Below are 17,124 nucleotides of genomic sequence, written 5' to 3'. Positions count from 1 at the left end.
ATAACTAACACACTCCTGCGATAACAACATTTAGTCACTTTTATTCACCTCTTACTAGGCCCCGTCTTCCAACACTGTTGCATTGGGGATTAAGCTTCCGGCACATGAACTTTAGGGGATGCATTTAAAGCATAGCAGATATCAAGAGCAAGGTATTAGGACCTTATAGGTCTTAGTAATGATAGTTGTCTTTATCCCAGAACAATGAAAAACCATTAAGATACAAGGTTCTGCAGAAGGATGAGCCAAAAAAGCAAAATACAGAAGTCCTTGTCTCTAAATTCCAGAGAATTATACAGCACACCACTACAGATACCTTTTACTGGGTTTTTATTTATTTATTTTTTGTAGATACAAGGTGTGTTGCTCTGTTACTCAGATTGGAGAGCAGTGTGATCATTGGCCCACAGGAAATCCTCCTGCCTCAGCTTCCCAAGGAGCTAGGACTACAGGCACGTGCCACCACGCCTGACTGATTTTTAAAATATTTTTTTGTAGAGATAGGGTCTCACTATGTTACCCAAGCTGGTCTCGAACTCCTGGTCTCAAGGAATCCTCTCACCTTGGGCTCCCAAAGTGTTGGGATTACAGGTATGAGCCACTGTGCCTGGCCTGGGTTTTGTTTTTGTTTTTTGTTTGTTTGTTTGTTTTTTGTTTTTTTGAGACAGAGTCTTGCTCTGTCACCCAGGCTGGAGTGCAGTGGCGCAATCTCGGCTCACTGCAGCCTCTGCCTCCAGGGTTCAAGCAATTCTCCTGCCTCAGCCTCCTGAGTAGCCGGGACTACAGGAGCGCACCGCCACACCCGGCTAATTTTTGTATTTTTAGTAGAGATGGGGTTTCACCATGTTGGCCAGGATGGTCTTGATCTCCTGACCTGGTGATCTGCCCGCCTCAGCATCCCAAAGTACTGGGATTACAAGCATAAGCCACTGCATCCGGCCCTGAGTATTTAATGTCATATTCATTTCACCATTTCTTACCACAATTTACTGTCTTTTTAAATTTTTATTTGTTTATTTTATTATTATTACTTTTTGAGACAGAGTCTCGCTCTGTCGCCCAGCCTGGAGTGCAGTGGTGTAATCTCAGCTCACTGCAACTTCCGCCTCCTGCATTCAAGTGATTCTGCTGCCTCACTCAGCTTCCCGAGTAGCTGGGATTATAAGCATGTGCCACCACGCCTGGCTAATTTTTGTATTTTGGGCAGAGATGGGGTTTTATCATGTTGGTCAGGCCGGTCTCAAACTCCTGACCTCAGGTGATCCACCCACCTCGGCCTCCCAAAGTGCTGGGATTACAGGCATGAGCTACCTCGCCCAGCCTACTGTCTTTTTATAACCTCCTCGAAACCTGTATCGGCAGCATAAAGTCAATCATGAGACATGTTCTTCTGCCATTCTAATGTTCCTGAGAGTCACAGAATAATGAGATAATGGTCTAAATGTGGAATAGAAAATATTCAAAAGAGAAGAGACCTTTCCTACCTAAAAATCCAAACTTTTGGCCCAGTAATAACATGTTAAAAAAAAAAAAAAGAGAGCGACCTTGCAGTCTGTAAGGTAATTGACACATTTATTTGTCTGAATTCATTTGAAGTCAAAGCATCTTATATGTGTTCAGAGAAGTTTGCATAATAGAAAATGGTAAGAGGATGAAAGTTTAATTTTCCTTTTGTCAAAGTAAATGGGATGTATATCTGTCATATACCTACTGCCTGTGCCCTGCTGTCTGTTAGGTGCTGTACATTTAGCAATTAATACATAGGTATTAACTTTTGTTAATAGGCATTATTATTGGAAGTAGACACTATTGTTACTTTATAGCGGAAGAAGCCAAATAGGGGATCTACTAATAGAATTCAAGGCCAGCCCTATCTGACTTGAAAGTTCATGATCTTTCTACTCGTTCACACTTACTTTGTTTACTATAATTTACAGACTGCAGTTCCTTCAAAAGAAATACAGAATTATGGGGAGATTCCTGAGATGTCAGTCAGTTATGAAAAGGAAGTCACAGCAGAGGGTGTGGAGAGGCCAGAAATTATCTCAAGTTGGTCTTCGGCAGGCATTTCCTGGAGGAGCGAATCATGTCGGGAGAACTGTGAGATGCCTGACCGGGAGCAAAGTGCTGAAAGCTTACAACCTGTTCAAGAGGACATGGCTTTAAATGAAGTCTTGCAGAAATTAAAACATACTAACAGAAAGCAGGAAGCGCGAATCCAAGAACTCCAGTGTAGTAACCTGTATTTAGAGAAGAGGGTTAAAGAACTACAGATGAAGATTACCAAACAGCAAGTGTTCATTGATGTCATCAATAAGCTAAAGGAGAATGTTGAAGAATTAATTGAAGACAAATACAAAATAATCCTAGAGAAGAATGATACTAAAAAGACATTGCAGAATTTGGAAGAGGTTTTAGCTAACACCCAAAAACATCTTCAGGAATCCAGGAATGACAAGGAAATGTTACAGCTTCAATTTAAGAAGATCAAGGCTAATTATATGCGTTTACAGGAAAGGTACATGACTGAAATGCAACAAAAAAATAAATCTGTAAGTCAGTATTTAGAGATGGACAAAACCTTAAGCAAGAAAGAAGAAGAGGTAGAGAGACTACAACAACTCAAAAAAGAACTGGAAAAGGCCACAGCTTCTGCTTTGGACTTGTTGAAACGGGAAAAAGAGACCCAAGAACAAGAGTTCTTGTCTTTACAGGAGGAATTCCAGAAACGTGAAAAGGAAAACCTGGAAGAAAGACAGAAACTGAAATCTAGACTTGAGAAATTGCTCACTCAAGTTAGAAATTTGCAATTTATGTCTGAAAATGAAAGAACGAAGAATATAAAACTTCAGCAGCAAATCAACGAAGTAAAAAATGAGAATGCAAAACTTAAACAGCAGGTTGCAAGGAGTAAAGAGCAAAATTATGTCCCTAAATTTGAGACAGCTCAGTTAAAGGATCAATTAGAGGAAGTCTTGAAGTCAGATATTACCAAGGTATTGATACACATTCTAAATCTCTAATGCGGAATTTCAAGAGTTTCTAGTGGTCTGGTGATGCATATTTAGACATGGCACTTATATTTGTTTGCAGAAAGAATTATTAAAGAAAGAAACAGATCTCAGCATTTTGGGAGGCTGAGGCAGGAGGATCTCTTGAGGCTAGGAGTTTGACACCAGCCTGCACAACATAGTGAGACCCCATCTCTACAAAACATTTTTTAAATCAGCCAATCTGTCATGCATGGTGGTGTGCGCCTATAGTCCTATCTATTCGGGAGGGTGAGATGGGCGAATTGCTTGAGCTCAGGAGTTTGAAGCTGCAGTGAACTATGACTGTGCCAGTGCACTCCAGCTTGAGTGACAGAGCAAGATTCTGTCTCAAAAAAAGAAAAACGAAAATCAGATATGGAAAGGAAAATACACCACAGGTTTGGAGAAGTTTCTTTTGGTTCATGAACATTCAAAGAACAGCTATTCCTGCCTTCTTGTGGTTATTTTGGTAGAGGTGGCAGTTAACCTGGGAATTTTGTGGGTACTCATTGCCAGTCATCAAAAGCATCTTCCAGCAGTTACTTTTTTTTTTTTTTTTTTTTTTTTTGAGACAGTATTGCTCTGTCACCCAGGCTGGAGTGCAGTGACACGATCTTGACTCACTGCAACCTCTGCCTCCCAGGTTCAAGTGATTCTCCTGCCTCAGCCTCCCAAGTAACTGGGATTACAGGCATGCGCCACCATGCCCAGCTAATTTTGTATTTTTAGTAGAGATGGGGTTTCACCATGTTGGCCAGGCTGGTCTCGAATTCATGACCTCAAGTGATCCACCTGCCTCAGCCTTCCAAAGTGCTGGAATTACAGGTGTGAGCCACCGCGCCCAACCCCAGGGTTCCTTTGAGAAAAGATTTTCTAAGTCATCTCTCAATTCTATTCATCAACAAAACAAAATAATACAATTGTATGTTTGGTTTACAAGGCAAAACAAACCTGTATGATATACTAGTTTTATACATTTAAGAACAGCATCAGAACCATATCAATATGTTTGAAGAAGCTGTAATCTTTTATTATATGTAGTTTAAAAGGCTTTTTTGGCAGCCAAGAACCTGGAAACACATTCTGGAAGTGATAATTTTCAGAAGACAGAGGACATCTATTTCAGTTGTGTAGGCCTGCCTTAAAGTATGTATAGTAAAATCTTATTAACTGATTACTTAGAAAAAAGGCTAATATGAACTAGAAAAATGTGTAAGTTTATTTTTTGTATTTGTTTTATTTATTTATTTATTAAGACGGAGTCTCGCTCTGTTGCCCAGTCTGGAGTGCAGTGGTGTGATCTCCTCTCACTGCAACCTCTGCCTCCCGGGTTCAAGCGATTCTCCTGCCTCAGCCTCCCGAGTAGCTGGGATTATAGGCACACACCACCATGCCCAGCTAATTTTTTTGTATTTTCAGTAGAGACAGTGTTTCACCATGTTGGCCAGCCTGGTCTCGAACTCCCAATCTCAGGTGATCCACCTTCCTTGGCCTCCCAAAGTGCTGGGATTACAAGTGTGAGCCACTGCACCTGGATGTGTTTATATTTGTTTTAATAACTTGAACTGAGCTGATGTTACCTTAAGATGTCCTTAGTGGACCCTCTTTTATGAATCTGTAATCATTTTAAGTATTCTTTACAAGTAAATGATTTTACTGTTTTTAAGGATTCTTAGGAAAATATTCTTTTCCTAAATTAAAAAAAAATCTAAGATCTAAGAAAAAAGGATTATCTAAGCCAGTGATTTTCAAACTTGAACATTCTTCAAAATTCCCTAAAACGCTTGTTAAAACACAGATTGCTGGCCCTATCCTAGAGTTTCTGATTCAGTAATTCTGGTGTGGGGCCTGAGAACGTGCACTTCCAGCAAGATCCCAGTTGTTGTTGATGCTGCTGGTCCTGGGACCACACTTTGAGAACCACTGACCTAAGCCACCTTAACTTGAGCTCCTAACCAAATCATGACGAATTTTAAATTGGTAAGCTCTGAATGAATTAGTTTAATTGTACACATTTAGCACAGTATATAATTTTCTTCAAGTTCCTTATTTTATATTTTGATTAATCAATTTCTCTAACACTCTGAATTCATACTTACTCTGCTTATGGTTTTGCTTTTCATGAACTCTAGTTCTGTTTTCTCCAAGTATGGTTTGGGAGTATCTGTGAAGTCAAAAGTATTTTTATAGTAATATTAAGACATTATTGCCTTTTTTACTCTCATTTTTCACAAGTGTGCAGTGGAGTTTTCCAGAAGCTACATGATGTGTGATGATGTAATTGCTCTCATGGCTGATGGAATGTGTGATGCAAATATGAGAATCCAGCTATCTTCAATTAAGCCAGCATTAAAAATATTTGCAAAAAATGAAAGCAGTGCCATTCTTTTCACAAATTTTTTGTTCTGAAAAATGTGATAATTGTTTTTTTAAAAAATTATTATTGGTTTGGCACAGTGGTTCACACTTGCAATCCCAGCACTTGGGAGGCTAAAGCAAGAACATTGCTTGAGTCCAGTAGTTCAAGACCAGCCTGGGCAACATGGTGAGACCCCCATCTCTACAAAAAATTTGAAAAATTAGCCGAGTGTGGTGGCCTGCACCTGTGGTTTCAGCTACTGGGGAGACTGCGGTGGGAGGATTGTGTGAGCCTAGGCATTTGAGGCTGCAGTGAGCCAGGTTCACACTACTGCACTCCAGCGTGTGTGACAGAGTGAGACCCTGGCTCAAAAATAAATAAATAAATAAATTGTTATTTATGCTTCTACATAATGGAGTTATTGCTACTTTAAAAGAATTGGTAAACAAATATTTTAAAATATTCTCAGTTTTAATTTCTGAAGGGATCCTAAGATGAAAAAGTTTGAGAACTATCGCCCAAGGTTTTTAAGAGTGGCATTTTATCCAGCATTTTACTTAAAAGATATTTCAGGTTCTTCATCATTATTTTGACAAATCTGAATTATGTGCACGTAGGATACAAAAACGACACAGTCTAATCTGCTCCCGGATTGCTCACTTTGTGAAGAAGAGAGCCTGAATCCTGCAGATATAAAAAGAGCTTCTCAGCTGGCCTCCAAAATGCACAGTCTTCTGGTTCTGATGGTGGGACTTCTCACGTGCCAGGTAATAAAACATAGATATTTTAGTAGGGGAGGAATAAATACTGGGGTTGGACTAAAAGAGACGCAATAAAAGGAATTAAGTTGTGGAAGAAGAAAATGAAGAATTGAAGATAAAATACAGACCCCTAAGCCATCCATCCAGCCCTTCTTCGCCCCATGTCTTCTTTCTGCTTATCTTTCTTGAACACCTAATCCTCACAAGTGTACAGATAGATAAGATGTAATAAGATAAAAAGAACCCTCTATTAAGTACTTCCTACATTTCAGCGATGCCCTCCCAGATCAGTAGTCTTATGCTCTGGTCAGTCTGCGCCTAGTGATTAGTGACTGTTAACATTAATGAGCTGTTTGCCCAATCTAAAATGCCACGTTTGGTTAGGAGTAGGGGAAGGGCAGTGTAGAGTTGTGTACATTAGTAGAATGAAAAGTGAAGTTGCTGTCAGATGAGTTCGGATGCTGGCTTATCATTTCCTAGTTGTGTAACTTGACCAAGTAACCTAACCTCCATTTCAGTTTCCTTATCTTTAAGATGGGAAAACGATGCTTCTGTCCTGGGAGCTTATAAGCACTGCATTTAATGAAAAAAACGATTAAGGGACATGCACGGCCAGGTGCGGTGGCTCACGCCTGTAATCCCAGCAATTTGGGAGGCCGAGGCAGGCAGATCACCTGAGGCCAGGAGTTCGAGACCAGCCTGGCCAACATAGTGAAACCCCATCTCTACTAAAAATACAAAAATTAGCTGGGCGTGGTGGCAGGTGCCTATAATCCCGTCTACTTGGGAGGCTGAGGCAGGAAAATCGCTTGAACCTGGGGGGAGAGGTTGCAGTGAGCAGAGATCGCACCACTGCACTCCAGCCTAGGCGAAAGAGCAAAACTCTATCTCAAAAAAAAAAAAAAAAATTAAAATTAAAAAAATGAAGTCTTTCTGTACTAACCCTTTATTAGATGCCTTCTGATAAGTAATTGAGGAATGGAGTTCAATATGATTTTACCTCTTTTGATTTGCTTACTTATTGAAAGATTTGTTTTTGTTTCATATGCATAGTTTTGGCCTCATTTTAGCTTTAGTAAAAACTTTTTCATCTAGCTTCTGAAACTCTTACCCTTAGGACATCACCAATTCTGATGCTGAACATTTCAAAGAGAGTGAGAAGGTTAGTGATATAATGCTGCAAAAACTGAAGAGCCTCCATCTTAAAAAGAAAAATTTAGATAAAGAGGTACTATATTTATTCTTCATCTAAAAATTGTATTATTTTTAGTGAAAAAATAGTTAAAAGGTAGTGAAGAAGTAACTCTTAAAGTTGGAATCATTTTAAAAATTATTTTGGGGGACCAGATTAGTTTTACTGTGCCCCTCACTAAAGAGATAAAATGTCCCAACATTTGACTTGTTTTATTGTTTGTCTGTATGGGAAAATCTCATTCACCTACAAAAAATTTAGTATGATAAATTTTTTCATTTTTGCACGGCACTACTGATTCCTGAAGGGTTGTTTATTTTGACTTTCCTATAGTGATTTCAAACTTCATCCTTTGGAATAATAGAAACATTGAAAACAATTTTATTTCTCACGTGGGTAAAGGATGAGGGCAGAGGTTCTTGGATTGTCCTTAGTTACTCTTTCCTTTAATTTTTTTTTTTTTTTTTTTTTTGAGACAGAGTCTTGCTCTGTTGCTCAGGCTGGAGTGCAGTGGCATGATCTTGGCTCACTGCAGCCTCCACTTCCCGGGTTCAAGTGATTCTCCTGCCTCAGCCTCCCAAGTAGCTGGGATTACAGGCGTGTGCTGCCATGTCCAGCTAATTTTTTGTATTTTTAGTAGAGACAGGACTTCACCATGTTGACCAGGCCGAATTTAATGAAATGCAGCCATTGAACTCCTGACCTCAGGTGATCCACCTGCCTTGGCCTCCTAAAGTGCTAGGATTACGGGCGTGAGCCACCGCACCCGGCCTCAAGTACTCTTTTCTAGGTGTGGTAGTATAGAGATTGAAGGATAAAGTGAAGAGAATTAAATAAGGAAGGTGATAACAGGATGTCAAATTGTACCATTTTGAATCTGAGGGGAATGCAGACATGACAATTTTATCTGGCTAAAGGAATCAAAACGTATTCAAACCTGGAATCTTGGATTATAACAAATTCATTCTGTAACACTTATCTGAACTGACGTGTTGCGGGTATCCTGAAGAATCTCTCTGCCTCCTAGCCAGCCTGTAGAGGACAGGACCAAAGTATGAGCACAGTCATGCAGAGAAACGACTGGCCTCTACTCCTCTAAACAGCTTTCAAAAATAAGCCCAACTGAGGTTGTTACAAAAATACAATTTCAGGCTGGGCACAGTTGCTCATGCCTGTAATCCCAGCATTTTGGGAGGCTGAGGAAGGTGGATGGCCTGAGCCCAGGAGTTTGAGACCAGCCTGGGAAACATGGGGAAACTCCGTCTCTACAAAAAATAAAATTAGCCAGGCGTGGTGGCACACACCTGTATCCCAGCTATTCCGGAGGCTGAGGTGCGAGGGTCACCTGAGCCCAGAAAGGTCGAAGCTGTGGTGAGGCAAGTCTCAAAACCCTGTCTCAAAACAAACAAACAATAACAACAAAAAGAAAAAAAATCCCCAAAATATTTCTTTCAGATATTTATGTTCTTTTGGTTAATTTCTTCTGTGTAATTACTGAAGTATTGACAGGTGATATGATGTCTGCAGTTTGATTCAGTGAAGGGGGATAGAGGGAAGAGGGAAGTGATTGAGGATATAATGACATTGACCATTAGCTGTTAATTATTGAAGCTGAATGATAGTTACATGGGGTTCATTAAAGTTTTTTCTCCATTTTAAATATTGGAAAATGTTTGCAATAAAGAATAAAAAATATTTTGCGCACCACACTTCACTAACCAGTTTGAATATTGGATATTAAGATGATGATTATACTGAAGGAATAAATAAGAAATGATTATAAATTACACCCAGATTTGGCTAATTTTTTTCTTTAAGGAAAAATTTTAATAGCCTGATTGTAACAACAATCGTATGTTAGGATAACTCCTTGGAGACCCCAAGACCACCCCCAGGTTTGATGATTGAGCTGAAGGACTGTGAGTCGTCCTCACAGCTATGACTTACCACAGCAAAGGATACAATGCAAAATCAGCCGAGGGAAAGGTACAGGGGCATCGTCTAGAGGAAGCAAAACTCAGGCTTCCAAGAGTCCTCATGGAGTCACATGGGATGCGTTTCATTCCCCCAGCAGTGAGTTGCAACTACAGGTGTGGAAGTGTCATCTACCAGCGAGGCTTCTTAGAGACCCGGTGCCCCAGGTTTTTATCAGGAGCTGTTCACATAAGCACCCTCTGCCTAGTGCGTACCAAAATTCCAGACCCCTGGAAGGAAAGTAGATGCTCAGCTTAAGTCCCATGCTTTGGGCAAGTAGGTTAAGCACCATAAGCCATTTACATCAGAGAGTGGTGGAAAACTTCCTGCAGTCCAACTTTCCAAATGCCAGTCATGGGGCAGCCTTGCCAGCAGGCCTCTCTAAGCCTAGCAGTCTTGGACCTGCTGTGTGAATTCTTTTCCTCACAAGAGCTATAAAAACATATTTTTTATATGTTTTTTGAAGACTGTTACACTGCATGGTTTGATTTTTTTTTTTTTTTTTTGAGACAGAGTCTCGCTCTGTCGCCCAGGCTGGAGTGCAGTGGCACCATCTCGGCTCACTGCAACCTCCGCCTCCCAGGTTCAAGCAATTCTCCTGCCTGAGTCTCCTGAGTGGCTGGGATTACAGGTGCCAGCCACCATGCCCGGCTAATTTTGGTATTTTTAGTAGAGACAGGGTTTCACCATATTAATCAGGCTGGTCTTGAACTCCTGACCTCAGGTGATCCACCGGCCTCAGCATTCCAAAGTGCTGGGATTATAGGCATGAGCCACTATGCCTGGCCCGGTTTGATTATTTTATTATAAATATTAGAGTATAGTTGTATTTTTTCTCTAAAATACGGAATGTTTTCCTTTTCTTAGCTACTGAAACATAAAGATAGAATCACAACTTTTAGAGAGTTAATTGCTAAGGAAAAAGCATTTCAAGATCATGCTATTAAGGTGAGCTTAATATTTACTATGTACTATCTTTAACATAAAAATATACAATTTCAGGTATTTATGTTCTTTTGGTAAATTTGTTGAAGTCCTTCTAGTTCTAAGTTCTGCACTTTTATTATTCCAGCCACTGATAATCTCTTTGATTTTTAAACTAATAAAGTATTTATTGTCAGGTATTCCAAGGAGTATGAAATGATTGAAAGTAAGAACAAATATATTTAATCTCAGGTCATAGACTGTGATTCAGATGAAGCCAAGAGTATCAGAGATGTACCTACCTTTCTGGGAGCCAAACTGGATAAGTACCACAGTCTAAATGAGGAGCTTGATTTCTTGGTAAGAAAGACCTTTTCTTACCTTGCTATTATTTTTGTACACAACATTATTTTACTAGCAAGTTTAAGAAGTTATCATCCTTCAAAAAACTGGCTTATAAAAAGGGTCACACACTGGCATCATGGCATTATTATTTACCCACAATAATATAGAATTGAAGTTTGCATTTTGGGGTTTTGAAATTTTAAATATTGTCCTACCTCGTTTCTGTTAAGATTAATCAGATTTATTTCCTTCCAAATGCAGAAATTTAAAAAGTGCTGTTTTTCATAGTAGATGAAGTACACTAATACTGTTGCATATACTACAGTAATAGCTGTGTACAACAACCATGGTTAAGGTGTGCTTTAGGCAATAACACTCATAACGTACTTTAGATGGTGTTGTAAAGATAAAGGCAGATAAAATAGGAAAAATATGTTAGAAGAAAATGAAAATGTGATCTTAGAATCTAGATAGTTATAGAGCAATTTAGGAATTCAGTTGGATCTCACTAAAATGAAAACGACTAATTAACATAATGAATTTTTATAGAAGTTAATTAGCTAAGTCTACCATCATATTTTTTAAATGATTAAAAAGCAGCATTCTATACTAAATTCATTACATACAATTCACCTTTAATAGAAAAGTGTCTAATAACGTGAAGGTTCAAAGCTTTCCTCTTTTCTAATTTTTTTTTCATTTAAGAAGTAATTATTGACCAGGCGTGGTGGCTCATGCCTGTAATCCAAGCACTTTGGGAGGCTGAGGTGGGTGGATCATGAGATCAGGAGTTCAAGACCACCCTGGCCAAGATGGTGAAACCCCGTCTCTACTAAAAATACAAAAAATTAGCCAGGTGCAGTGGCAGGCACCTGTAATCCCATCTACTCGGGAGGCTGAGGCAGGAGAATCGCTTGAACTCAGAGGGCAGAGGTTGCAGTGAGCTGAGATCGTGCCACTGCACTCCAGCCTGGGTGACAGAGTAAGACTCTGTCTCAAAAAAAAAAAACAACAGTAATTATTATTGACTTCCCAGAAAAGATTAAACAAGCTAATCACTAAGGAGCTAGAAAGCGAAACAAAACATAAACCCTGGTACTAAGGAATCTAGAAAAGAAGATAAGATACATAAATAACTGTTTATCAGGAGGAAAGGGAAAGTTTTTAGAGAAGAGGTACAATAGCTGGCATCTAACAGAGTGGATACTTGTCTGAGGACTGGAAGAGATTATTTCTAAGTGCAGGTTATGAAGGAGATGGCAGTTGGGTCTTAAAGACCAGTAAAATTTGGGCATAGGGAGCTAAGAGGACAGCACTCAATACATTCTGTTGTCCATTAGCAGTACCTATGCTTCAGGCCCTGGTGATGCAAAGATGATGAGAGTGAACAGTAGTGTTCCCAGCAGTGGGAGCTGGAATGGGAACAAGGCCACAAATGGCAGAGTGTCAGACACACCTTTAAAATGCACTATAGGCTTTGATGTACAAACCCTATCTCAGAGTATCCAAATAATTGATGAGGGAGAGTTCTTTATTGAAGAATGTAAGCTATTAAAAGCTGAAGAAAAGATAAGTTTAGAAAATTATATTTTGCACTCCTGAATAAATTAAGGTATGTAAGCAGTTATAATGGCTGCTAAAACCTTTAGGTTCAAGATTAATAAGGAGTTTTTAATGAATGAGTCATATTGACCAATACTTGAACACACCGATGAATCTCAACCCCGCTAATGGTGAGACAGGCAGACCCCTGCCCCTTGACATGGTGCAGAGGAAGCACACAACACCCTCCACAAGGCTTCTTACCAAAACTGCTGAATCCAAAAGCTAGCTTCTAGACCTAACTAGCAGCAGACAGGAACTACAGTAGGTAAAGAAAGGTACTCGGTCACACCATAATGACAAACCCTGAATGTGGAGGCCTCTCATAAATAAATGATTGGCACGAGAGAAGGGAAGGACAGGGAGTGACTGTTATAGACTAAGAGAGGCTAGAGATTTAAAGGACAAATCAGCCAGAGGCAGTGTATGAAACTCAACCAACCACTATAAAAAGACATTTGTGAGATAATAGAAAATTGAATTCAGCATATTAGATAATATTAAGAAATTATTGTTGATTTTAATAGATGTGATAGTGGTATCATTGTGTTTTTAAAAGCCCTTATCTGTTAGTATTACATTTGTTTGTTTTTAGAGATGGAGCCTCGCTCTGTCGCCAGGCTGAAGCAGTGGCACGATCTTGGCTCACTGCAACCTCCGCCCCTGGGGTTCAAGCAATTCTCCTGCCTCAGCCTCCTAAGTAGCTGGGATTACAAGCACCCACCAACCACACCCAGCTAATTTTTTGTATTTTTAGTAGAGACGGGGTTTTGCCATGTTGGCCAGGCTGGTCACGAACTCCTGAGCTCAGGTGATCCGCCCGCCTCTCAAAGTCTCTGGGAAGTACTGGGGTTACAGGTGTGAGCCACCATGCCCAGCCTGTTAGTATTACATTTTGAAAAGTATTTATGAGTGAATTAATATGATGACAAGGTTTGCTTTAAAGTACTCCAGGAGAACAAATAGGTGGCATAGTAGGGGTAGGGGCAGGGTTGGAGAAAGATAAAACAGTAATGGAAAAGGTGGATAATTGTTGAAGTTATGTGATGGAAACATGGAGGTTCATTATGTTATTCTTTAGACTTGCGTGAAAATTTTCAAGATAAAAAGGATTTTGTTTTTATTTTTTGGATGTGCAGAATGTACTCCAGAAGATTCACACCTCATTCTCTAAGGAACTCTGGGCCAGCAAGGTGTGGCCGCTGGAGTGCAGGGTGATGCTCATGCTCCCCTTGGCCCATCATTGTGTGCTTCTCTCATGTCCTTCTGACCCCTTGCCACTGGCTCCTCTTCACAGTTCTGACCCTGCCATCTGGTCCGTTCACAGCCTGACCTCCTCCATCCTGAGACAGGGTCCTTAACTTCAGCTTTGCCTTCCTGCTGACTCAAGCATCCTGGGAGTTTAACTGTCAAGTGCAAAATGTCTCCTGGTCCAGAAAGACACTGACACAGTCAGGGATTTGATCACTGGGAACAAGGCAAAAGTCCACTTAACGGTATTGATGTTCAGAGTTGAAAGAGGCTCATAGTAAGTTCCTCCTAGATCCCATCTTCAGTAAAATAGATAACTTCTAATACAGATAAGATATCTCTAACCAGTATTACGGAGTAGTTAAAATTTAAAAACCAAAATCTGTCTTAAAACATACCACTTCAATATGGCAATCATATATTACGTAAAACATTTACCTAATTTATTATTTTGGTAGCCTTTAAAATTAACAGCTTGTTAAATTGTAAAGAAGTCACAAGAATAAGAAAGGAACAGGCAAAGTAGAAAATTACTGCTTTAGGAAAAATTTTCCAAGTGAGCCAAAAGAAAACAATCAAAACCCAGTATCTTGTGGTCCACCTGAATGACGAAACGGACCCACCTGTGTCTGGATTTGGCACGGTATTACCTTGAGTATACTTTATAGTTTGCCGGCCTCTCTGCCACTGATCAGCCTCCTAAGGAAGAGACTAGGGTCATCACTAAAACTTGGGTCACACAGGTGGGAGGGCTGTCCAGCCAGGTGGAATCTTACATTCTTAGTTTACATAGATGTCAACCTTACCAGCTGTTTTCTTGTTCTCTCAAGCATCCTGGCATTTCACAGTAGTGCTTCTGATACTCTGACCCTATCCCTCACCTTCCTGGTTCTGATTTTCTGAATTTCCATTCTAAAGCAAGGGTGGGAAACGATATTTGCACTACAGGTCCTTACTGAAGGATATCACATCAATCTATTTCCTGACCAGCTCTTAGCAAGAGCTTAAGAGCTCTTGTATCTCTGAAGGATTATCTTTGCAGTTCTTTTGTTCCTCTAGTAGTAATCTTCAGTTTAGAAAAAATACATTTTACATCTTGATGGAATACTTATATGCACACACACACAGCTAAAACATTGGGTTTTAAAATTCTGTTCTGTTCTATTCCATTTCATTTTTTATGTTGGTTATAAATTCATTTTACCACTTCATAAAGAGTCATAACCTGAATCATGTTCATGATCTGAAAGCTGCTGCTTGGAACATACTATCTCGGCCCTTGCAGAATTGCTTTTACTGAGTTGTGCTTTGGTGTTAGACCCTCAACAATCCTAGGAAACGTCCTTCTCATTTGCTACAGAGACATGGTTGTTTCACTTGGATGAGAACTTCCTTAGAGGATCTCGGGCCCACTAGGACAAGCTTCTCTTTTAGAAGCAGGTATATTTTCATCACATAAATAATGACAACCAGATTTGTCATTATTTATGTGACTGACCAGATTTCCATTTCGTTCTAGCTACAAAGAAGTTTATTAGCAAATATGACACTGGAGTGTAGGTCTTAGCTATCTTCATATCTGCATGTTGTTTCTCACTTGCTCTATGTATTCTGGCTTAATGTTTAGTTTCTGATTGATATTGTATTTGTTTGTTTTTTGAGACAGAGTGTTGCTCTGTCACCCAGGCTGGAGTGCACTGGCGTGATCTCGGCTCACTGCAACCTCCACCTCCCGGGGTTCAAGTGATTCTCCTGCCTCAGCCTCCCAAGTAGCTGAGAATACAGGCATGCACTACCCCACCTGGCTAATTTTTTGGTATTTCTTAGTAGAGACGGGGTTTCACCATGTTAGACAGGCTAGTCTTGAGCTCCTGACCTCAGGTGATTCGCCCGCCTTGGCCTCCCAAAGTGCTGGGATTACAGCTGTGAGCCATCTCTCCCAGCCAGGTTTATATTGTATTGTATGTACACAACCTCAAAACCTTTGTGTAGAGAATTGGAAACTCAATCAGCCAATCTTCTTCTCATATCTCAATCTGCAAGGCTATTAATAATGATGGCTGATTTATTCACTGTTCATGGTGAATGTTATGTCTACCTTGACATACTTTCCCTCTAAGTTGACACTACCAGAGTGTAAGACAACCCTATATGAGGAAAGTGTGTTAATGCAAGTAAAAGCCTCTTAGGAAACCTTGAATTATGACCTAGATAGAGCTAAATACCCTGGCTTCACCTCATGGCCAGGCTACCTGCACCTCAAATCATGGAGGGCCTCAGTAACCCTCATAACAGGTGTGTGGTAGCAGGATAATGGCACCCCCAAAGATTCCCACACCCTAGTCCCCAGAACATGGCAGAATGGACTTTGCAGATGTGATTAAATCAAGGGCCTTGAGATTCAGGGGTACATTATCCTGGATTGTCAGGGTGGGTCCAATAATCATGAGTTCTTAAAAGTAGAGGATCTTTCCCAGACATGTCAGAGGGAGATTTGACTACTGAAGAATATTCAAAGCTACAACACTTGCTGGCTCTGAAGATGAAGAGAGGGGACCTAAGCCAAAGATGTGGGCAGCCTTTAGAAGCTGGAAAGTCTCCCCTAAGGCCTCCAGAAAGGAGCGCAGCCCTGTTGACACTTTGACTTTAGCCCAGTGAGACCTGTGCCAGGCTTCCCACCTACAGAACTATAAGATAATCACTTTGTGTTGTGTGAAGCCACTAAGTTTGTGGTAATTTGTTACAGCAGCGACAGAAAGTGAATATAAGATGTGTGACCTCAGTTTTTTAGTGATTTGGATTTCAGTGCCTCATAATATATTGAAGCAAGTTAATATATTATTAACTTGAACTGTGTCCACAAATTTGGGATACAGAGAGGACCAAACCCAGGATATCTTTGGAGGGCTCAAGACTGAGCAGTCCCACCTGGACTGAGTGAACCTCATCTTGGCTTCTCTGCCTCTTGCTGGCTATAGTCCACACTGCCAGGGGAGCAGCTCTCCAAAAGGACTTCCTCCTCTGCTATGTCAAATGTCTGTTGCTGTGAACATGACCCAACATGGGTGTTCAGCCTCTGCCTAACTCACCCCTGCCCTTAGAGCCTACATCTTCAAGGCAGTCAGTGAGGCCCATCACAACTTCTGTGGGTCTGTGTCTGCACTCTGTGCTGCAGTACACATGGGCAGGCCACTCAGGAAAGGAGGTGCTGAAGAGGTGGGAAAGATACTTAACATCATTAAGATACAAATTAGGCCAGGCAAGGTGGCTCACACCTGTAATCCCAGCACTTTGGGAGGCCGAGGTGGGTGGATCACCTGAGGTCAGGAGTTTGAGACCAGCCTGACCAACATGGTGAAATCCCATCTCTACTAAAAAATACAAAATTAGCCAGGCGTGGTGGCATATGCCTGTAATCCCAGCTACTTGGGAGGCCAAGGCAGGAGAATCGCTTGAACCTGGGAGGTGGAGGTTGCAGTGAGCTGAGATTGTGCCATTGCACTCCAGCCTAGGCAACAAGAGCAAAACTCTGTTTCAAAAAAAAAAAAGATGCAAATTAAAACCACAAAGAATACCACTGCACCCCTTTTAGAATGTCTAAAATTAAAAAGACTGACTATACTAAGGCTTGGAGAGAATGTGGAGCAAATGCAACTCTCATTCACTGCTGGTTGGGATGTAAAA

General features: G+C 40.5%; 1 protein-coding gene across 1 annotated transcript in view; it reads left to right on the top strand.

The window, feature by feature from the left end:
- The window catches only part of CAGE1 (cancer antigen 1), a 63,554-nt gene that overhangs the window by 13,747 nt on the left and 32,683 nt on the right, over positions 1-17,124 (top strand). Inside the window, exons 5-9 of the mRNA XM_054557170.2 lie at positions 1,938-2,996; positions 6,009-6,158; positions 7,270-7,380; positions 10,186-10,266; positions 10,495-10,602. Coding sequence (XP_054413145.2) covers positions 1,938-2,996; positions 6,009-6,158; positions 7,270-7,380; positions 10,186-10,266; positions 10,495-10,602 — 1,509 coding nt within the window. The remainder of the gene's footprint in view (positions 1-1,937; positions 2,997-6,008; positions 6,159-7,269; positions 7,381-10,185; positions 10,267-10,494; positions 10,603-17,124) is intronic.

Source organism: Pongo abelii, chromosome 5 (assembly GCF_028885655.2).
Source record: "Pongo abelii isolate AG06213 chromosome 5, NHGRI_mPonAbe1-v2.0_pri, whole genome shotgun sequence".
NCBI lineage: Eukaryota > Metazoa > Chordata > Mammalia > Primates > Hominidae > Pongo > Pongo abelii.
This window is presented reverse-complemented; position numbering and strand designations above follow the sequence as displayed.